The sequence below is a fragment of the Dendroctonus ponderosae genome, unplaced genomic scaffold (assembly GCF_020466585.1).
Source record: "Dendroctonus ponderosae isolate FM_Combo_2020 unplaced genomic scaffold, Dpon_F_20191213v2 Dpon_F_20191213_4, whole genome shotgun sequence".
In the NCBI taxonomy this organism is placed as follows: Eukaryota; Metazoa; Arthropoda; class Insecta; order Coleoptera; family Curculionidae; genus Dendroctonus; species Dendroctonus ponderosae.
Genome location: NW_026018611.1, coordinates 11827605 through 11852495, shown reverse-complemented (window position 1 = coordinate 11852495; position 24891 = coordinate 11827605). Strand labels below are relative to the sequence as shown.

Genomic DNA, 24891 nt, shown 5'->3' with positions numbered 1-24891 from the left:
GCGTCACAAATTCAATAATTCTTAACGAGTTTGTCACAGATCAATATTGATGAATTCGATAATTGCACCTATAAAATGCCCCGCAAATCCCTCTAATTCAATCTTAAAAATGATCTAAAGAACATCACATCAGCAAATAATAATGTACTTTTTTGGGTTCGGCAATAGAGGGCAAGATAACCAGCAGCTATCAAAGTTATGGTATAGTTTTGCAGGGTTTGAACCAAGGATGAGCAACACGCGGCCTATTCAAAAAATTGAATTTATGATATCGACTTTCTCCCATCAATATATTGTTATAAAATCAATTATAAGAAAATAGAAGTACATACTGAACCGAAACAATTTTTGACGAGTTACTTGTCCCACTTGTGGGCGACTTGTTCAAACATGCAATACAAACTAAACTTTCTTAAAACTTTCAAATGTTATTATTTGTACAAATCCACTTAGTTAATCCATAATAGCATGTCAGTAAAGCAAACAAAAAAACGGAAGGTTGCGGATGAGCATAGGCATTTTCAAGAAAAGCGGAAATTTCATTATTTTTTCACTTTCGTCAAAGATAAAGCTGTATGGTTAATATGCTCAAAAACTGCGTCGACATTAAAAGAATATAGCATAAAAAAGCATTACGATACAAAACATGAGCAACATGTTGATTTGATGTAAATTGGCCCGTTGATTAAAATGGTTGCTCACCTCTGGTCTAAACATAAGACGCTGACCGCCTTTTTTCAGTTTTATACAAGAATTATCTAAAAATTTGAATGTTATATATTCACCTGTAACGTAGTTTTTTTGAGAATATTGAAAATTGTCTTAATAAAAAGTTCACTAAAAGTCAAAAGAATAAGTTGAATTACAGAGAAGTTTACTAAGAAACTGAAAGGTTTTTGAAATCTATTTTTTTGCTGAAAAAATATTTTTTCTTAAATACAAGAGTAAAAGAGTCATCTCTACGATAGTACACTACCGTACATTAAATAATAGAATTGTGATTTAATGTACATTATTAAGTGATTTCTACACATGCAATTATTGCATGATATTTTGTTCTTAGTTTAAATTATTTATTTACCCAATTATTTAATAAAAATTGAATGACGTAGTAGTCAATTCGTAGGCAATCATAATTAAATCAAGATATTTAAGAGAACCAAATGTTTCGAAATACTATAAAAAGAAAGGAAAATTAATGCAGTGCCAAAATGTGATATTAATTATAATTTTAAACTACACACGAGGATAGTCATATATTAGGCCTTTTCCATCGTTGCCAAACGATAGCGCCTCTACCAAATTTTACAATCGATTTAACTAAGAGCGCATGAGCGGGGTTCAACCGTCCAGACATTGAGGCTGATAGCTTATTGTACAGTTCCAAGGTACAGAAAGAGAAGGAAGATAAGAGGCTCGCGTTGCTTATTTAATCATTTGAAGAATTTTAACCTGAAAAGAGATAAGACAATGCGGTTGTAATGAGTGGAAAAAAGATGCAAGATCGCAATCATATTTTATATTACAAACATGGCGATATCGACGATTGACAAGTGATTGTTTTGTGGTCTTGCTGGGAATCGGTCGCAGAAAAGTGCAATAATATTGTTTTCAATGTTGGAAATTAAACAAACGGGAGAATGTGCAATGTGACCTAATCGAAAACGTGATCTAAATCGTTTTTTGTTGTGTTTTCGTTCATGTGAATCGGATTTACCATCGAATGTTTCAGTTATTTTTCTCCTCTTGAGAGATGACAATGGTGGTGCCAAAGGAGTGTTTCATGAACCAGTGCTGAATTTGCCAATAATTTTTCTCAGATAAATATGAATACGGATTACGACTTTAACTCTGAAGAAAACGCATCAAAATGGAAGGGTCTTTTGACAGCTGCTCTGAAAAAAGTAAGAACTATCATCTCAAACAATCATCATTAAAGCAGTCGAAGAAAATTTTAATTTTTATATATAATGTACTAAAATTTACTTAGAAAGCAACGTCCTAAATGGTTATTTATAGTTCTCGCCCCCCATTAATACAGTTTTCTTCAAAAAATCCATAGTTACTTTCACTTAAGAGCAAGAACAACTTTGCTGGGCAATGAACAAAAGAATATAGCACTCGCACTGATCTAAAAACAAATCATGTACTGAAATATTTCTATTTAACAATGTCCGATGGAAAATATATAATGAAATATTGAGCTTTGGTACTCTCACCTAAATAAATTATAACCTTGTAACTATCATTCGCATTTATCAGGAATAGTGCAATGATTGAAACATCTAAACACTTACCTAGTATCTATTGCTGACAATATAAGTTACAGTAAATTAATGTTTCTAAGAACTTACTGAAATTAGCGTAACTCAGAAATTAGTTACAAAACTAGTTTATAGTCATTGGGACATTCTTCCAATATGTGCTTATTAATGTTTGTTTTTCTGTTACTTTTGCTCTTAAAAACGTATATCTAACATATACTAAGTATTTGCGAGTACTTTACACACTGAAATCCCGTATACGTCAGTCCACATCTCCTACTTACCTACATGTTATACATAAATATACGATAGGAAATATATTGTCTACGTGAGGCTTTTGTTCTGTTGCATGTGTACCTCACAAAGGGATTAGATACATGAGGTATTATAAATATTTGCTGGTTTAAAAAAAACGAAGTTTTAATAAACTGTTTCATTCATCATTGCATTCTATACTGTTATTTTATTATTTTCATACATTCCAGACAATAGATTCATTTGGAGTGTCCCAGGAAATCCCTCCATTTATTCAAATAAGGAACAGACATATATTTTCAAATTGCTTTTATTTTTAGGTTTTGGAACAAGTTCATCCGTCGTTAGGTGCGAGAGAAGAAGCTCTAGATTACGTAGAGAGTTTGTGTCTTCGACTTCTGGGCATGTTATGTGCCAAACCTAGTCCACATACTGTCCAGGTAATAATTTACAATGTGTAACAATAGTAGAAGATCCAAATGTTTAAATATCAGTACATAGATAACATATTATCTGTAATATATTTCATGAAACACTTTGTTACGATATAATTGTTATTACCTCTTAGAATATTTAAACCAATCTACATTTTAACTCGAATATTAAAACTTTAATATCTCCAATATTCATCGCTTACTTAAAACTTAAAACCTACTTGTCATAAACTGTATGTTTAGTTTTGTAATCTTGAAAAATTATTCAACGTCTTACGAAGCATCCTGGAATGTCATTATGTTGTTTAGTTTGTTGTTGAACGACTTGTAAGTTTTATACTAATTGATCGATTTTAATATTTTGTGTGTGTGTAATTTGGAGCTTGCTTTTACCTTAAGGGTAAAACATGTTGATGAAATATTGATTGATTGAAATAACATGGCTCGGTGTTTTCCTCATTATTTGCCATGGAAAATAGCAAAACACCATTTTGGGTTCTTGAAATAATAGCTACCAAAAAATATATCAAAATCGGTTTTTTTCTGATTAGTTAAATAGTTAAAAACGATTTTTTCCGAATAGCAAATAAAAAATTACTACACAGGGCGTTTAAAAAAGTGATAAAAACATGGCTCGGTGTTTTCTTCATTATTTTCTTTGGAAAGAATGAATCAACATTTCATCCGCTTGACCCAATAGGCAAAAATTAAGATAAGCTATACGATAGCTTATTAAATAAATAATTATAAAGTAAGCTATACGCTTACAAAACGTATATTCAAATGGGTTAATTGGTATGATAGAAACCTGTAAACTTTCAAAATAATGTGGTGCGCTACTTTTTTGGAATTGAGTGTAGTCGCATATCAATGGCAGGTGCAAAAGTGTATACTGATTCCTTAGAACGTGGCTACTTATTGATAGGATTTTGGAGCTGCTAGTTATTAGGAATACTAATGTTTTAATTATTTTAGGATGTTGAATCACGCGTGGAGAACACCTTTCCTACACCCATCGATAGATGGGCCCTTAAAGAAGCGCAAGAAGCTCTAGAAAGGGGAAAAAAGAAGTCAGTCCTTTTGTTACCCGTGGATCGGATTCATAATCTCCTGCAAAAGGTAATGATGTTTTGATTGGTTTTAACGAACAACTTTTAATTTTTAATTTTTGGTATATTTCAGGAGCTGCTGTTGTACAAAGTTGATTCGACAGTATCATTGTTTCTAGTCGCCGTCTTGGAATATATATCAGCAGATATACTGAAACTAGTCGGAAATTACGCCAAAAATATCAAACATGTTGAGATTACGTACCAAGATGTGCAGATATCCATGAAAGTAGATAAGGTATGATTTTCTGCTTTGTTACAAATGTTATAATAAAATATGTGTACCATTATTTTCCCAGAACTCGATAAGTACACTCAAGTTCAAATTTAATCTTAATTATTCCGAGACATTTGATTAATTTGTAAGAATATATGGGCCGTTTTCTATGAACGTGGTAGTAAGTGACATTTCGTTAATGATATTGAATTTACTTTTCTGCCACGAAGTGTATCTATGAGCAGTTTTTGTAATACGTCATTCAAAATGTGCAATCTTTTGTTAGTATCAATTCATTAATTGGAAATAATAAGTTTAGTTTAAACTGCGTATTACATAATTTCTACATATTCTCTTATGTGTGGCAACACTGAGTTCTTTTTATAAAGTTTCCGCTAGCGCTAGATGATAAATAATAATGAACGTGAGAAATTTGTCTTTTTTGAATATGTGACTCCGTACTTACTCATAATGGTTTAGGACGGTGATAAAATTTGGTTGGGTTCTTTTTACAGTGTTGTTTTAGTTTACAAATACATATTTACAAAAACATACTTTTTTTCAACTTAATCTCACGTTCAAGAAATATTTTTTTACACAGTCACTGGCGCACACGCTCTTTTACCGCTGGATCGTCGCGAAAACGCTTCTTAGGTTAAAAAAGATGAAAGTCTCAAGGTGACAAGTCTCAATTGTAGGAGGAGCTTTCATCATTTTTAACCCAAATTTGCCCAATTTTCTCTGGTAGCGGTTGTTGAATGAGACCTGGTCTTGTGAAGTAGAATTATATTTTTGATCAATTGCGTATTTCTGTGTTTTTTTGCGGTATGCAGAAGCTCACAATTTTTTGTCTACACCGAACTTCCTTTTCCGTATTCTTTTCCACTCCATTCTTATCTCCATTGACGTTGGAGTGTAATAAAGGGTCCCCATTTTATGAGGTTAGAATTCGTTTCAAAAACGCCTCATCCTCTTGCGGAAATCAATCCAAGAGGCGCTGGGAAACGTAAAATCTCCAATGACTGTTGCTTCCGCTCGACTGATAACAAAGGCGAATTCAATCTGGTGGACACTTGATGGAATTCCAATTTTTCTGTCAGGATCTCTTGGGCACGCTATTTAAGAAGTTTATGCACCTTTTGTCCTTTGCTGCAATGGCTGCGGTCAAGCCCTTTCTTCGGCTGGGCTTCAGACCTTGGAAAATTCTTTGAGCCGTGCAAATGCCCTGGATTTTGACAGAGTCTTATCCCCAAGCTATGTCCCCAATCTTCGTAATATGTCTAATAGATTCACCCCCTCTGACCAAAAATATAATTCTGTTGCTCCACAAGGATGTGCACTGTTTTTTCATGTTTATTTGGTCGTTGTTCTGCCGTCCCTACCCACCCAGACTACTAAGAAATCTTCACCTGTGTGATATTAAAGCAAACAAACTAATTCAGTTTGTTTTCTATAAACCTTTATTCCATGAATACATCTTGGAATATTCCATCATTTTGCTTCTTATGTTCCAAATTTAATAAAAAGCCGAGTTGAATCAAGCGAATTTGCAAATATGTTTTTGAGTCGACATGATATGTCGCACAATAAGTGGGGAATCTTTTGGGTCCTTATAGAACAGAAAATAAATACATTTTTTAATTTGCCTGCTGTTTGTCTACGGCTCCTTCAACGGATAACCGGGCCCACAAATTAGGTGTTTCAATCATCATTTTTTTAATAAAAAACGTCAAGAAATTATTGGTATACGTGAATATTTTTTTATATGATTTACAGCAGATTTATTATTTTTTTATATGATAATATGACTGAGCAGACAGCAGTTTAAAAACTCATTAACACTTTTTCCTTATTTACTTTGCCAGCACAATAGGATCATTTTTACACACTATGATAGAGACACAAGAATTATATTTTCAAATACGGGAAACTTCAAAAAACAAAAGGTACTTTTTTCGATATCAATGAAATGAACAGTTTTAGAGAAAATTTAGTTTAGGTAATATTTTGATAATGTACATTTTCTGGTTCTAATAATCACGTTTCATCAATTCACCCTGTCCCTCTGTAAGAGGACATGGTTTCCATTCTTTGTAGATTTTGAAAACGGTGTAAAAAGTCGTATTGAGTATCAAAATAATATTTTTTTGCTACTTGCAAAACAATTACTTATTAACCTGAAGTCAATTTAATTCAGGAAAATGTATTAACATTTATTTTATAAACCATTTTTCAATACACACAAAACTGTTTTATTTGAGCATAATATAAAATGGACTTCTACTTTCAAAGGAAACGGCTCATATCTTATTTTGATATTTGAATATGTATATGGCTGCAACGTGAGTGTCTGGAACATGCAGGATGTGGTTTGCGAATATTATTATGATTCTTTACATATTGTTATACGAACGTCCTAGATGTAATTATTGTTATACACTGGCTACACAGAGTGATTCAAAATTGACGTTGTCCTGAACGAGGGATATACATTTTAGAGTATATGAAGATGTACGTACGGTATCGACCCTACAGTTTGCCACTGCTGAAAAAGATTATCTTTAAGAGTATGTAAGTACATTTTGGTCGACAGGTAAATTCACTTCTGTTCTACTGTGTGAAATCAAATCCGCTTCCCAATTCTGTGAGAGAAAAACGGACAACAAATTCTATACTTAACCACCGGAATTTTAATTATGTTAAGAGCATACAATTTGCGATTTACAATTAATTTGAATATTTCAATACTTTTGCAAATTGATAACATACACAAGATCTTGTCTGTGGTCGGTTTTAGAAATATATCTTTAGAATAATTTGAAAAAGATGGTTCATCTTTATTTGGCCAAGCTTGTTCAATCTTCATCTACCACGTTATTATCAACCTGACACTTTAAGGCTGATAATTGTCTGAAATGTTTAAGCTCAAAGCTACCGACTATTAAGTATCAGCTTTGTTTTGGTTTTTCCTCTCTCTTAAATATTCTCATTTATTGTTGCTCAAATATCAGATAGGATAGTGTAACTCTTACTGTAGACCATCCGTAAATTTGAGCTCTTAATGGAAAAACCAAATGAACGGATTTTAATTTAGTTTGTCTCATATTGTAGGTATGTATTTTTAATACTTGAAAAAAGTATTAAACTTTTTTTCAATAGTATCAACGGTTTAAAAGTTATGCGCAACTTATTTAATAATTTAAACAATGTTCTACAGCCGGAAATCGCACTCAAACTATTGTCCCAATATTCTGACATCCTTTCAAACAACTTCCAATAATCTTTTACCTTCACCTATTTAGTGCCCGAAAAAATCTAATCCGACTGAACTAAGTAGGTACGTCAATTTTGAATAACCTGTATACATGCATTAATTTAATTTTAAACAGTTGCAAACTACGAAAGTATTATTTAACTCAGTAACTGCATTGCCAGTTAACTTGCCTACGGCCTTTTATGTCAGTAAATTAATTAGGTATTTTTGCATATGTAGGACTTTTTAACAAACAAAAAATCGGCTCAAATGACACAAATATACGTCTTTAGTTTAGTAAATAGTCGCTATAAAAACTGCTTTTTGCTTTTCACGCTGCGCCACAAGCCCACATTCATGGTACGTAGCGGTTATTATTTTTTTTTATATACTTATCGGTGTTTTAATTCTGCATGGTACACACTTTACTTGAATTGTACGAACGATTTGACTTAAGCACCCGCTTAAGGATATTTGAAATAGATTGGATTTAATAATTAAAATTAAAGATATATTCACACATTGGGACTATAAGGTTTATTTTGAACTTTTAACGTCGTTTTTTGTGCCATAGTCGGTACTGAGGACATCTTCCAATTTCAGTATGTATCGTTTTAATTATCTGGTTTGAAGCTGTTATTTAATTTATTATATGAATTTATATAATATGTTTAAAGAAGGATTTTTTTATTAAAGAATTAAAAAATATATATCTGCACTGCTCCGGCAAACAATGACAGGAAACAATATGTGACAATAATTCTGCAATGTTTTATTATCATTTGATAAATTTGCATTCACCATCGAATCTTAGGATAAATATGTGAATATATTTTTAATTGCTTCAGAAAATGTACATAAACACAAATATAGTTAGTTTTTTTTATAGATTTTGAATTATTAGAATTTTCTTTCTCATAGTCCTGTTTTTCATGCTTCTTAGATCATTTTAGCAGTAATTCTTGGGCTATGCTAGTAACATTATTAGAGAAAATATACCAAACATTTTTCTAAACCCATGGTTTTCAAGAAATTAGCGGCTTGTATGGCAAATAAAGCCGCAGCAAGGCCTAATAAAATCTATTTAAAATAGCCTGAAATTCTAACGGACACAATCTTATATGGCTCTAGCTTCTTTTCAGTTGCTTGCAATGCATTTAAGTTTGATTAATCTTTTTTTGTTGCCTAACCTGTTAAGTGTTTGTCCTTTTGCAACAAAGTTTCGTGCACACTAAAAAACCTGTTTATTATTCTGAACACATTTAAATAAACTTCGCACATATGCATGTATGTACAGTTTTAAGCACCTGTTTGATCTATTTAAGCTATATGATCTTATAGTCTCTCGGACTGTTAACGTGATTTTAATTGGCAATAGAATTTATATATTAACCGACTTATTCCTAAAAGGAAGGGGAACTCATAAAGTTGGTATCAATTTTGATTAACTCCAGTGTTATCAACCTGTAATTGCTATTGGTAAGCTGTTGAATAATTCACACTATCAGTCTTATTGACAGAGAATAGAAGAACACCGACCCCCAAAGTAATTGAAAATCGAGCAAATAGTTTTTAAATTGCTTATCTGCTGGTTCAGATAATTTTTAATAACTTTTAAATCGACTGTTTGCACGATTTTTTTAGCTTTTATTAGTGTATTATTTTTATATGCTTTAAAAACATTTCAGGCCCTTATGGACATGTTCTATCAGGATGAAGGTGGAGGTAATTTAAGCGAACGTTTAAGTGAGAAATTAGTGTTATCAGCACCGCGCACTAGTCTGACATATGAAGAAACAGTGAGAGAATTAATAGCTTCTGAAAAGGCTTACTTGAAAGAATTGCATATGATAATTAAAGTTTTTAGGTAAGAATAGTGATCTTTATTAAAATTATTATAAAAAAGTATCAGTATGTCATATTTAATATTTAGTCAAACAATTTGGCGTGATGTAATTGGAAACAAATAATTTTAGAGAGGAAATTAAGAAGCTAACAAAGGACCCAAAAGATATAGAGCACATATTTTCAAACATTATGGACATTTATGAATTAACATATACATTAACTGGTAGCTTAGAGGATGTCATGGAAATGGCACAAGAACAAATGCCGTATATTGGCACTTGTTTTGAAGGTATTTTTATGTAATTTATAAATACTTGACCCGAGTTCAGATGATGTCATACTCCATTCTTAATTGTTATTGAAAAATACATATGTTTAATGCCGTTTACAGAGCTAGCAGAAGCAAAGGAATTTGATGTGTATTGCAAATATGGGCGAGATGTAACAGAGCCAAGATGTCGTCAAACTTTATTAGAATTATTGTCGAGACAGCAAGCAACTGTTAATACAGCTGGGCAAGGCATGCCCCTGGCTCTAAAGTATTATTTACCAGCTTTGTTAACACATCCAATTTGGCATTTTTTCTCCTACATGGACTACATTAGGTAATATTTTACACACATTTACGATTTTGTAAGATTGAATGCGTCCATTAAAAAATATAAATATAGTGACAACTTCTCAAGAATTAGCAATAGGTGATCCGGTATAAAGGTTTTTCGTTTTGATACATGAATGTAATTATTTTGGAAATATTGCAGATTATTGATTGGTTTAACCCCAGCGCCGGAAGATAGAGAAATGTTGACAGAAGTTCAGGGGATGTTAAAACCTCTCAAAGATGAATTAAGTGAGTATACTTTTATTCAAATTCTTTTGTTTGAGTTTTACCCTAATCGGCAATTGATTTTCTAATAGCGCATTGTGTACCGTCGCAACCGAATCCTCGCGGATCAGCTACATTGAATCAAGTTAAAACTAGACGCTCAGCTGCAATAGAAAAAATTCAAGAACTAGAAAAAATAGTTGAGAACTGGGATTCTAAAGACCTAGGGCAATGTTGCAACGAATTTGTCAGAGGTATATATAATTTAGATTCTTGGACATGTAAACTAGGAGATTCAAATTTACACGTTTTAATCCGTTTAAACAAACCAGCGATTGGGTGAAACATGTGACTTTACTTCTAATTTTAGAGGATGTACTGACTAAAGTTAGTCAGAATCAGAAAAGACTGACTGAACGACGCGTGTTCCTTTTCGATGGTTTGATGGTTTTGTGCAAAACTTCATCTCGAAGGCAAAGTTCTGTTCACCACACTCCTCATACATGTAGACTGAAAGAAAGGTTTTTTATGAGAAAGGTATTGCAAACTCATATATCTATGTATATGATGTCAATTTTGTACAAATTTGATTTGAAATATCAATGTGAATTAAGATATATCGGCTAACTTTTATGTAGACAAATTTCTGCCGTGATTTATTTAAACTAGCCATTTATGTTTTTTAGCTCATGTTTAACTTTTGTTCTTAGGTTGAAATTAGGGACCATGAAGATACTGATGAGTTGAAACACGCTTTCGAAATTATACCTAGACAGACACCTAGTGTAATGTTGTGTGCAAAGAGCCTGGAGGAAAAAAACTCCTGGATGGCCGATCTAGTCATGTTAAATAATAGGTAAGTTTATCTAATTAGTCCAGTAGCTAAAATGGGTAGCTTCTATTCTTTCCTTGCAGGTCTATGTTAGAAAGAGTTCTAGATAGTATATTGTCGAGGATAGAGCAACAGCATCCTTTGAAGTTGCCACCCCCGGAACTGTATAAATTTGCGGAACCCGATAGTACTGATAATATTCTTTTAGAACAGCTAGAAAATGGTGGTGGTGTACCTTTAATAAAGGTGAATTATTAATGATCTTCAATAATATTTTGTAGTGATTTGCATTTGTAGACCTGTGGCAATGGATGACAGTAATAAAAACTTTAGTAGCATATTTTAGAATTAATCTTCTTAACTATCGTATAGTAAATAATTTGTAATGTATCTGTTTTTTTAGGGAGCTACATTGTATAAACTGGTAGAACGGCTTACGTATCATATTTACGCAGATCCAAAATTTGTGCGTACATTTTTAACCACCTATAGGAGTTTTTGTTCTCCTACGACTTTATTAAATATGCTTATAGAAAGGTAAGTGGCATCAGCTAACTTCTGATATATGATCACTTATACTTAAATTTTGTTTTTTTTTCATAGATTTCATATTCCTGATCCGTCAAAGGTGTATGAGCAGGACCCTTGTGATACAGATAAAATACAAAAAAGTAATCAAAGAGAAGATTGGAAAAAATATAGGAAAGAATATTGTCAGCCCGTGCAATTTAGGTAATCATTACATCCAATTGTCGACTTTTTGAAACACTGCAGCAACTGTTAGTTTTTACATGAAATTATTTAACGCTTTATTAACAACTACTTTCTCTTGAAAAATTAAAATTTCAATGTGTTTGAAAATTCACCAAATTGCTTTCAATAAATTAGACAAATTCAAAGATCTTAAAATTGGCTTAAGAGTATATTGTTTGACGTGCGGTATTAATACGAAATATTCACCGGTGTGTATTGTTTCAGGGTATTAAATGTTGTCCGACACTGGTTAGATCATCATTTTTACGATTTTGAAAGAGATCCAGAATTGTTGCAATTATTAGAAGACTTTTTAGAATCAGTTGGTAGCCAAAACATGAAAAAGTGGGTAGACAGCGTCAAAAAGACAATTAAAAGAAAGGTGACAATAAATTGTGTTTATCATTGAATAAGATATTTTATCAAACAATATTGCTGTTTCTCTATATGTTCAAAGCAATTAATTTTAATTTTACAAATGTTTAATAATTTAGAAAGAAAATGATACGCAGCGGCACAAAAATGCCTTTGTCGAACGGCCTCCACTTATCGAGTGGCACATACATTGCAACGAGGAAGAGTATGGATTACTAACATTACATCCGTTAGAAATTGCTCGACAGTTGACCATTATAGAATTTGATTTGTATCGGTAAGTTTTCGAAATAAGGCAACGCGGTAGAATTGGAACTGTGGAAGAAACTCCTTTTCAGGATGATTAAGCCAAGTGAATTAGTAGGCACGGTCTGGACCAAGAAGAACAAAGACTTGACTAGTCCAAATTTACTAAAAATGATTAAACACACAACAAATGTAAGTTTTTATCTCAGCGACTTTAGTTTAATTGTAATTATTAATATTAAATTAAATTTAATAACTAACTTATAATTTAAGACACTAAATTATAAGGTTCGGATCATTTATGTGTACTGAACGTATTTTTTAATAGTTTACCAGGTGGTTGGAGAAGAATATTGTAGAGGCCGATAATTTTGAGGAGAGGGTGGCAATTGTGAATAGGATATGTGAAATTATGATAGCTTTAAATGAAATGAATAATTTTAATGGCGTACTTGCAATTAGTTCTGCAACTCAATCCGCTGCTGTCCATCGTTTGCGGTTTACGTTTCAGGTAAAACATTGATTAAAAATGTCTTATTTTAATCTTGCACTTATAAATTCCTATAATTTTAGGCAATCACGCAACACTATAAGAAAATATTAGATGAATGCAGTAAGGTCGATGATCATTTCAAAAAATATCAAGAAAAGCTTAGATCTATTAATCCTCCATGTGTACCATTTTTAGGTAACATTTTTAACCGCATTTCATTTAGAACAGGTGTTAATTTTTTTTTCTAGGAATGTACTTATCTAATATTCTTCACATAGAAGAAGGAAATCCTGATTATTTACCGGGAACTCAATTGATAAATTTTTTCAAACGGCGAAAAGTGGCAGAAATAACCGGTGAAATACAGCAATATCAAAATCAGCCGTATTGCTTTAAAGTGGAGCCACAAATAAGAGTAAGCATTTATTTAAACAATTTTTAATTAGGTTTATTTATGATTTGTGTGTGTTGTAGAATTTTCTTGAGAATCTCAATCCGTTTGCGGATATGTCCGATACAGATATTCAAAACTATCTATACCAAAAATCGATGGAAATTGAACCTAGAGGTTGTAGGCAGTTGCCAAAATTCCCAAGAAAATGGCCTCAGTTGAATTTGAAAAGCCCTGGAATTAAGGTATTTGCTCCAGAATAGGTTGTAATGCAACTTTATATGTTTAAATTTAAAAAAATATTAACAAAAAATGCGTAATATGATATTATTTTTAGCCCAAAAGAAGTGCTGGCAGTGTAGTGGCAAATGCTGTAAATACAATGAGCTCTACAATCAAAAGTGATGACAGTAAAAGCGAGGACTCTTCAAAAAGTGACAATGATTTCAGTGTATTTGCTCCGGTAAGTTGGATATTATAATCATATATCGTCTTTAAAGTGTATGAACGAAACCATCTAATACGCTTGATGATTTCCAGGTTCAATTAGGTACCGGGCAAAGCAGTCCTACACTAAGTCCAAACTCTCCAGCAGCTGCTTCGAATTCCAGAATACCCTGGTTTACACACACACGTAGCCCCAGTGTTAGCTCGGTGATATCTACGGCCTCTTATAGACCTGCAAGGACTTCTGAAAGTGGCTCGAGCTTTTCTGTGCACTTGTAAGTAATTTTTGAAGACTATTTTTCATGTTTGTTTAAAGTTCTGCATATTTTGTACTAAATCATTGAACAATTTAGTTCGTTTGTTGATTTATTATTTAATTGGTAATTAATTTCTTGCTGGCTAATTGCTGATTAAAAATATGTTTTTATTTGAAGATCTCATCGTCATAGCCATTCTACAAGTTCGACAGGGGCACCGAACAGCCCTGGAGCACCCCACACCCCTACTTCGCCTCATCCACCTTCGTCCGCCGAACCAAACAGCCCAAGATTGCCCCCGACACCGCCTCCACTTCCTCCAAGGCGTAGGAAAGACAGTCCCGAAATTAATTCACCTCAACAGGTACATATTTTAATTATAAAATATTTTTTTTAGGTCAAATTTGGAAGAAATGTGTTTAGAAAATTACTCAATTTTCAAATTCGGGTCATTTCGCTAAAGTCGCGTCCAGGCAAAAAACCGAATCTTATAGTGTAACATGTTCGTTTACATTGTATACACGTCTTGTTTTTTGTCTGAACGCGGCATACCGTGGTACGGTTACACGACTATACGCGGCTTAATGTGTTTTCCGTTCATTTCGACCAACTTTATTCTATTGAATGTAATTGAGGCTCTATTTTATTAAGAATTGGTTAATCTAAATTTGTATGCATGCCTTTGTATCCATGCCTTTACAGTTGTTTACACAATACTTTTCTTTTTACGAAATGAAATGGAACATAAGAAATGGTCAGTTACTGTACGGTTATAAAAAAATAATACGTATTATTTTTCAACCAATTTATTTATTTATGCAGTAATGCAAATTAGCCAAATAAAATAAATTATTATTATATACATTCTTCAACGATATAGAACTTTGCGGGACAGTCCGTAAGTAACTCGTTTATTCTAAAGTATTTATGGTATTTCATTGAAGCTTATTTTATCTCTAACTTATTTAGACCTTCTAGGAAAAGCATTATCTCTAGATTAGTAGCGGTTCGTGGGGAAAGAGTATGAGGGTTTAGAAAACCGTTATACACTTTGCGTAAAAAAGCAGATTAATTTTTTACGGAAGAGGCCTAAAACGATAAAACAATGAAAACATTTACAGTACAAGTATATAACTATATAACTAAGTTGATATGAAATAAAAAAACACTTACTCAGCTACTTCATACTTAAACAAAAAGACTAATCGACTGTTTTATATTTGCGCAAAAACTGTTTTAAAAATAATTTTTCTCCATGCGTAGTATGTATTCCAAAGATTCTCTTAAAAGTTCAGCATTTTCGCAAGTTACTCTTACTGGTCGGGCATTTGCATTCGTTGCTCTCTAGTTGCTAGTCGTATATTGCACGGTTGGCAAAGTTGAAAACTGTCAAATTTTCAATATTGAAAAGTTAGTTGAAAACTATCAAATTTTCAATTTTGGATTAATGACCATCCACGACTCGAAAATTTGTCTACTTAAGGGCGATCGTTTATCTCACAGGTGCCGTTGCTCATTGTCTTTCACGGCATTGAAACTTCAATAATGTTTGCAGAAAGTGCAATGGAAACAGCTCAAAATGAATGGATATTAAATGTACTTTTAATACCGGTGTTCACTGCAGTGTTGAACCGATAGAGAATTCGCCGCTGCTTTTCGTTAAGTTCACTTTAGCGCAAATGGTGACAATGCGTAGATTCGCTTTGCCACAACTCAAATCAATTGTTTGTGAGTCACAAATCAATTGTCAGATTCTATGTGGTTTCCGCAGTATGAAACATTTCGACATTATTCACGAAAGGAAGGTTTTACCGGATGACCAGCTAGGTCACCATGTCCAACCTCAACCTATTTATTAATTTTCTGAAATATTATATACACTAGAATTAGAGCTGAAATACACCAAATCCAACCAGAAGCGTTAACTGAAATGTTACCCAAATCTGAATTTATCACAACCAAAAATAAAATTTCCATCCGCGGTTATGAAATGGCGATTTATCGCTTTTTGTATTGTTCCATTTCATTTCGTAAAAACTGGATCAATAATTGTGACTTAAAATGGGACCCCAGTGCACTGATATGTGTTTCCAGGCGAAGCAAGCAGCCGATGCCCCTCCGTTGCCCCCTAAAGACCAGTCACCGCCCCCTTTACCACCTCGTCGTGAACCCGGTGTGTCACCCAATCAGCCTCCCGTTGGATTTCACTCACACACTCTCCCTCACCCCGGTCACTATTCGCATTCGCATTCGCACTCTGGCCACGCCCCTGCTGTTGCCCCACGTTTAAGGCCTACGCACGAGAGCCAACTTCACATGCGTAGACACGCCCACATTACACCGAGAACGAGTATTCAGATACTGCAAACAGCCAATAGAGGAGTCAGGTAGGATTGATTGCCCATGTAAACTTTTTTAGTACCTTATTAATATGGAGCATGTTATTAGAAGTTTAATTATAAATAGTGTGGTACAAAAGTATGGAATAATTGAAATATCTCGCAACCCGATTTATATGAAATTTTGTCGGTACCAAATTACGCGCGGTCTGTAAGGTAAGCTTTTGCCTACAGAAAGTGTAACGCAAAATTAATTAAAATAATTATTTTTTCATAATTTTTAATGATTCATGATTAATAAATCATTCATTCATGATTAAAATTCTTCCAATGAGAAGTATTCAGACTGTCAAAGCGAATTAAAAAATCGCATAAAATGTATAAGGTTTACAATTTCCTGCACATCGGGTGACCGGATTGAGAAATATTTTGATTATTCCAAACATTTGTAACACTTTATAAGACATTATGTATACAGGGTGGTCCGAAATTGGGCTGCATAATTGTAGCTGAATATTTGACTAGCATAAATAAGGTTTTTATTTTCACTTTTATTATCTACAGCTCCAAGCGCTTATTAGTCATTTATCTAAGATTTTAGCTAACTTATTATTATTAAAATACAGACCCTATTGAAAGTATTTTTAGTTTGCAATACGGTTGCGACCAAAGACATTAATATACAGGGTGTCCATCTTTGAGAACTCGGAAGATGAAGAATAGCATTAATGAAAATATCATGGTTTTCGAGATATTTACACTTGTGAAAATCGACGAAAATTGAAATCACCTGATATTCCGGGCTATAACGCTTATGTCATATTACGAAGAAAATAGTTCTTCTGTGTTTTAGTTTCGGAAACAGTATGGTTGGAGCTCATCAAAAAATGTTGAATGCATGCTTTGGGTTTGAAAGAAAACTGAATTTATTACACATTTCTTATAACTGAATTTCTATTATCTATATACATGTTGCTTCCCACTGTAGCAAAAGATAGAAAAACGAAAAGGAGCACCATTCTTCTGGAATCTGAAATGGTATAATAAAGATAATTCCCTAAACAGTGAATATTGTTAGCCAATTAACTGAAAAAAGTACAATTTTTACCCCAATTTATCATACCGTTTCGCCGAAATTTATGAACTTTAAATRTCACATTGCAAAAACTATATTGTTTCYATTGCTGCATTTAACTACAAATTTAGATATCTAYCAATCTGTGAAAAATTAGTCYATCACGTTTTTCTATATTTTGAGTTATAATTATCATGCCATTTGTACCTCGAGAATATACATTGTATTTATGGTGTGAAGGCAGTGCAAGTAATGAGTCACTTCTCTACCGAGAAGACTTTCCTCGTGGATGGATTGGACCTCAAGGACCTATTTTACGGCCACCACGGTCGCCGGTTTTAAATCTACTAGATTTCTTTATTGTGCCTGTCTAAAAGGAAAAGTTTACTTACTTACGGCCAGCAGGCGGGCAACTGGTTTTAAGAGCCGCGCAGGAAATTAGCCAAGCTCAATGTCGCTCTAGAAAAAGAGGCCGATGGTGCATAAGGGCCAATGGGGACCACTTTCAACATTTACTTTATGTTTGATGTTACCACCTGACTTTACTTTATATTATGCGATTTCAGACTACACAAATGCTGCTATTTATTGTGCTTTTGGGTATCAAGAGGACTATTTATCTTTTGCTACAGTAGGGAGCAAAAGCTAGATAATAGAAAAGGAGTTAATAGAAATATGTATTAAAATAGGGTCTTTTTTAAATACAAWTCATACATTCAAATTCTTTTGGCAAACTTTTGAACTACGTCCATTGCCGAAACCAAACTAMATAAGAAATACATTCTGCGTAATGTTACCTAAGAGTATAAGAGAGAGTAACAGTACAAGATATGAAGTGATGTCAGTTTCGGTTAATTTAGAAAAATTTCAAATCTCGAAAACCGTGATATTTTCATTAACGGTATTTTTTAAATTTTCTGACTTATCGGGAGTGGACCTTTCATCATGCGAAGTATCGTTGATGGGGATTACGGGACACTGATTTGTTGCCAGCAACATTGTTCACTATCGACGAATGAAAATGGAAAGGTACAGGGTGTTTCCTCATAAGTTGACACCCCCCTATATCGTTTATTTCAAAAAAATTGTGAAAGTGACAGGGGTTGTTTAATTTTACTCAAATTTTTTATATCTGAATTTAAAGTAAAAATATGAAACACGGAAATGTCAAGATTTGACATAGTTTTGCTTTAATGAAACACGCTATATATTTTTTGACATACCAATAGGATTTTTTTCCGTGATTTCAAAAATATATATTTTGACTATATGTATTTGTATTAGCCGTTTTTCCTATACATATTACGTTTCAAAAATTATAAATAGCAACAAATCAAAGTAGCCTTGAAATTCGACAAGGCGCTTCCTCCACCCCATAACTTTGCCCGGAAGCACTTTTTAAAATGAAAATGTTGATATCTTGATTGGACGACCGGGTTCTATCCAATGGCTTCCAAATAGCCCCGACCTAACGCCTCTTGATTCTTTTCTCTGGGGTTATTTAAAGAATATTGTGTATGAGACTAGTTAGACGCCTTAAAATAGTGGATGCAATTAACGATATTAATATTAATCATAACCAATATATTCAAAACGTTATAAAAATTAAAATTAAAGTAGATTATTATACAGCATGTCTAGCGTTAAACGGAGGTCATACAAAATCAGTGATTCTGTGTTTATTTATTTATTTGTTTTGACATTTGTAGTAGCAATAAATTTCGCTATGCCGTCTTTCTATAGTTCTTTTATCAATTTAGATTTAAAAAATTTGAGTAAAATTAAACAACTTTTGTGTTGGTAACTTTGACAATTTTTTTAAAATAAACAATCTAGAGGGGGTGTCAACTTATGAGGAAACACCCTGTACATCTAACCATAGACATAGTTAATATTAATACAAACTGAATACGTTTAACAATAGATAACGTAATGTACGTTTGTGTTGCTGTGAATTGATTTATTGGAAGTTTATCTGATCTCCATATTAGGTATCCGCATACTAAACTCATAAATGAATACAGCCTTATAGAAATGCTTTCATCTCGATTTTATCTAATCTGCCATCAACATAAATCCGTCTGAAGATACGTGGTTAATTGAATGAAAACATATTATCTAGAAGATTGATGGAAACGGATGTGTAAGGGCTTTAGGCACTGCATTTTGATGTAAAATTAGTGTTTAATGTTGCAAATTTTGATGTAAACATTTTTAACATAGGTGTCATATTTGGTGTTGGAGTCAATTGATATTTTTTTTACTTTTTAATAATTTTGGACTCAAAGTCAAAAACCCGGAGAAAGTTGGAGTAAAAAAATTCTCTAGATAAACAGCAATCTGAACAATTAAAGGAAACCTATGGCGCAGCTTCAACTTCTAACAGTCCTGTCTTATAAAACATTTTTAGATAAGACGATTTAGGTCAAATCGGCGTAAAATTCAATCCAATCCAAGCGTGGGCTATGGAATTTATTGTTTTTGTTTGAAACGAATTGCGCTGAGCAAAACCCATCTCATGGGTTTGGAGTTTAAAGCGAAAGATTATTATTTAAGTGTAGGTCGCTCTGATTAGTGGATGTGCAAGATGCCTGCTATGTACTTTTGAATATAACTCGAAGTAATTGTAATTTTAAATTTGAAATGACGTTTTAGGAGCTGTAGCGAAACACCTTAAACAAATGTAAATTTTGCATCTCCGTGTTTTGCAAACTAAGCGCTTGTGGACTTATACTTTTTGTATTATTCTTGGTTTTATAATATGCAGTTAAAATTGTTTAACCTCGTTTCTGATCACTCTGTATAAGTTAGCATATTTTGTATGATTTTCTTTTTTTAAAGCGTTCCTCCCGCCACATCTCCGGCCAAACCACCTACGATATCGCCGCGTTACGGGTCAGGCAGTACAAGTGAGTCAAGTTCAGGTCAAATCACACCTCAACTGCCTCCAAGACCTGCCGTTCGTTCTGCGGGCATGACCTATGGAACCATGTTTCAGTACCCAAGTACTACCAATACTTAGGTGAAATGGGTATTTTCATGCTTCTTTATCGACCTTTCAGAAGTTTCTTGAAACAGGGCCAGGTTCAGTTGAATGTAAGTTTTTAAAACATTCCATTAAAAAAGTGATTTAACTTTTTAAATGCAAACTGATTCTTATCCGGTTGATTCAAAAATTTAATATTTTATCCGGCGACTTTAAGTTGAAATGCTGTTGGTTCTTTATTGGGCATATGTGATTTGATTAGTCGATTGCTATAGGTAAACTTTGCAATGGTGGTAATGTTTTTTTTATTGTGCAATATTAAATTTTATTTTTTGCGTAATCTTATTATTTAGCTACTAAAAATAAATTGCAGGAATGTTTGTGAGTGATTATATACAAGTGGAATATGATACCAAACCGCCTTTTTGCACATCAAATGTTGACTTAGTGTGTAATAAGACTAGTACTCAGTGTGGGTTAGTGTTGTTATATGTGCTGTTATTTTGTAGAACGCCCTGTTTTTACAACATTTGCTGATCATTCAAGCATTTGTTTGTATTTTAATCCCATTTTTTCATAGCGGAAAAGTTATGGGATTCATTTTAGTTCTTTCTGTTATGTTTGTATGCAACTCTTCGGTAATATGCATAGCGTTTTACCACTTTATATAATAACCAGCAAAATAGGTTATAATATAAAGTGATTATTATAAATTAGTGAAGTAAAATTGAAGTTGAACCAGCAAGTTCAACTACCGATAGTGGCGCGGCGAAACGTCAGATTACTCGGTCTTTTTTGTTGCATTTTTGTCGTTGCAGCCGTAAAATATTTGAACATTTTCTGTGTTTGTCGAGTTTTTTAATAGAGGAAATTAACTTATATAATAAATTGTTAAAAAAAAATTGTCAAAATAATTAATCATTATTAATAAAATGTTAAAATACAACCAACGCGGAATAATAGTGTTATAACTTCAAACTTAGTCTTAGTAGATGCTTCAGTTACCAGATTTGAACATGAAAACATATTTTGCCATCGGTGCCATTATTGTTTAATATCCATAATATGACAACACTGATCTACAATACTAATTACGTTTCTTATTTTCATTAAAAAAATCACTGTTTGAAATTAAAGAAAAAATGCTTTACTGTTGAGATTGATTAAGGAAGTAGTAAACAAATAATTATTAAGCCGCATTTCTCCAAAATACTCAATATAATGCATGAACTAATTAAGAATAAATTAATATACTGTTTGTCTAAGTAGTGTGATTTGAGAACGACAATTGTACAGATTACTTGCGGGATGTGATAACACAAAGTCATTTGCATGCCAATTGTTTTACTTGCAAATTGTTTAAAAGGGTATAAGTATAAGTTTTTCAGCTTGTGCTAATTTGATTAGTTAATCAACAGTTTCTCGGCGTTGAAACGATAGAAAAATTAAACTAAAATGCTTAACAACTTTCACAAAATTTATTATATTATGAAAAAGATTTGTAAAATCAACCATATTTCACCCAGTGTTTGTAGAAGGTTAGAAAGTGTACACTTGTTGCGTGTTTTTTTGAACTATACATGACGCTTATTCTAGAAATCGATACGCTTCTAATCAGGAATAACACGTTTGCAGAGAAGATTCAAAATAATGTAAACAATGTAAAGAATTATAATTAATGGCGGTTTTCATTTACCACGCCGATTTTTTAAATGTTAGACATTTTGATCAGTCTAGAATTATTTACTATTAATTAAGTCATGGATGGAAAATAAGTAAATCACAATGAGACTTTTTTTTAACAGCTGGCGGGCTTGAATCTTTTTGCAAACACTTTTTTGTTATCAGTACAAAAAAAAATTCTAAATACTGTGTATAAATGCGTGCATTAACTTTTAACTGTAACTCGAGGTCGTGATGAAATAAGTGACTCCATGAATTTGTCGCACCTGTGAAAAGAAATTTATATATTTTCATAATAAAATTCATTATTTTTTCTTGGACGTCAGAATACAGAACAGTACATTACAAAATGAATGTACGAACGAATTGAATATAATCTATCCTAAATTAAATTTTACAGGTGGATTCAAATTAGTGGATCACAATAAAGGTAATAGAATATGTAAATAATGAGGATGAAAAGAGATCTAAAATTAGAATCAGCAGTTTCAGTTATCAAGAAGTCATATAGATAAATTTGATAGAAATGAATTATATAGATGCTTTCAATAACAAATTATTTAAGGGAAAGTTTTAGTACAGCCATTAATCTTTAAAAGTATTCAATGACCTATGGATACACGTTGTGTATATATTACTATGTATATCAGTCAAATACGGCTAATGTACTGACTTTAGCCTCATATTTTTGTTTAGAACAATATTATAATGCAAAAATTCTAAATGTATCCTACACGTAAATTAAGATAAGTTGTAGATACATAACACTAAAAGTGTAATATTTTCTTATCTAGATGTTCATCAAATGATAACATTGTAGAATGGGTGGTCCGAAAATATCATTCTTTACAAATATGATATACAAATCTTCTCCTAGTGGTTAACTCACAAAGGTATATAAAGTCCGAATATATCAAATTTTGCCTTCGTTACAATAAGTGTCTGAACAATGGGTTTCAGCATTTGTCATCATCGTTTTTTTTTGTCAGACACGTTCGTAATATTTGTTGTTACGCTCGGCGTATTTTTTACCGCACTCAATAAATTCTAAATTATCTGCAAATACTTTATTCATTAGCAGCTTAATACTGTTAAAGATTAACATAAATTAATAGTTTCCATTCGAAATTTTTCAGTTTAGAATTATTTAGCTTTTTATCAGTTTGCTTTCGTTTAATATTGCCACCTTCGACATGTTCTTTATCATCAGAAAGTTGAAACGCTTGATTATACGGTTGGCTCTAAAATTTTAAGAAATTATAAGTTACCTTACGTGTCGTTACGCCTATACATGCATACATCAATAATTGATATTTTCTAAGTAAAATATTGTATAATTTGAGCGTGCAGGAGTTAGAAATTAAGTAAATTATATTGGACATTTTTCTAAGATCCGTGAGCATATTTTGAACGAGTATGTATTCCGTTATAGACTATAATTGGTTTACACAAATTAGCGTTCGAATGTTGTTTGATTTTACGCCCGTTTCTGTTATGTATAATCAAGGTACTGGTGGCTTTGACTTTATATATTTTCCGATTTCAAAAATTACTTTTTGTGTTTTTATAAAAAAAGTATATATACTTGTAATCTGTTCGTATTTTTTTGTTCAAATATTTTTTGTCTGGAAATATTTTTCATTTTGAGCAATAGCCTGATTCCAAAAATAAGTTGATATTGGAATGGAATATTCCAATCTTGAACTACATCTTGAGGATTCAGAATATGATCGCAGATCTTATAGATTATTAAATTAAATAACCCCTTGTACATATTTTGTATATAAATGTGTCATGTATTGTAGATGCCAAACGTTTGATTTGTGGTTGTGGTCTTGAATGTTTGCTTGGTCATAGATGTACAGAATGTATCAATTTGAATTTGAAACATCACAATAATTTGCAGTGCTATAAGGAACAATTAAGTATTACTTGTTATTATGAAAATAAGTAGTAGCTATATAACTATCGAGACCGCAATGTGAAATATTACTCCCTACAACTATAACGTATGGAATTGTAAAAATATTTTCCAGTTTGTAACAGAAAACACAAAGGAATTGTTAAAGTTTGCAATGTGGTTCAAATGGCATTCTATTCGATATTTGTTATTAACTGAATATTTATTTGTATCTTTTGTAAATTAGCAAAGTTTATTTGTCTGAATATTTTATCGAAATTAGATTCAAAGGTGATGACACAATTGTATTTTGAAGCACATTGCATCAAACCCTAGATTGTTTTAAACTTTTTTTGTTTATATTGTTGGAAGCTTTTCTCCTCAAAAGTTATGAATATACAAGAAGTTGGATATTTTTATCTAAAAACCGGAGAAAATCTTCCACATTTTGTTTTAATATAAATTGATTTTTTTTTAATCTGTGATAGTAGAATGAGGACCATGTTTGTAAAAATAATTAAAATATATTATATGCCCTTTAATTAAGTACAATTAAATGTATCAATGTATTGAAATTTTTAGAGTTTAATTTGCGTTAAAAAAGACCATTCTCTATTTCAGCAGTGAGAAGTACTGATGAAACGGGTGAGTTTCTCGGACTTTTAGGCGTTGTGGGAAAAAATACGAAATATGTGTTTACAGGTCCACAAAGCCTGAATTGTGTTTTATTGCAGGTGATCGCAAAATAAAGGACGCTGCCATTATCAAGCAGCCGCTTTGTAAAATCCGCACAAAAGCACACAACGCAATACGAATTCCTCAAAAATAGCAGTATATATTCCGCAAAAGCCGCTACATAAAATCTGAAAACTGCACATGTGAGCAGCATGAATATTTCAAAACAACAA

At 32.4% G+C, this 24891-nt stretch overlaps 1 protein-coding gene across 1 annotated transcript; it reads left to right on the top strand.

Moving 5' to 3' along the window:
- The first annotated feature begins 1515 nt into the window (after nt 1-1515).
- LOC109537782 (protein son of sevenless) lies at nt 1516-24558 on the top strand. Its single transcript, XM_019904670.2, has 26 exons — nt 1516-1904; nt 2840-2959; nt 3929-4072; nt 4136-4300; nt 9221-9399; nt 9509-9669; nt 9772-9985; nt 10142-10230; nt 10299-10460; nt 10577-10743; nt 10917-11062; nt 11122-11284; nt 11442-11575; nt 11642-11770; nt 12017-12173; nt 12286-12443; nt 12505-12604; nt 12741-12923; nt 12986-13100; nt 13154-13320; nt 13380-13541; nt 13634-13759; nt 13837-14018; nt 14178-14364; nt 16095-16387; nt 20256-24558. The coding sequence occupies exons 1-26, from the start codon at nt 1827-1829 to the stop codon at nt 20434-20436; spliced, it is 4062 nt and encodes a 1353-aa protein (XP_019760229.1). The 5' UTR covers nt 1516-1826; the 3' UTR covers nt 20437-24558.
- Nucleotides 24559-24891: the final 333 nt, after the last annotated feature.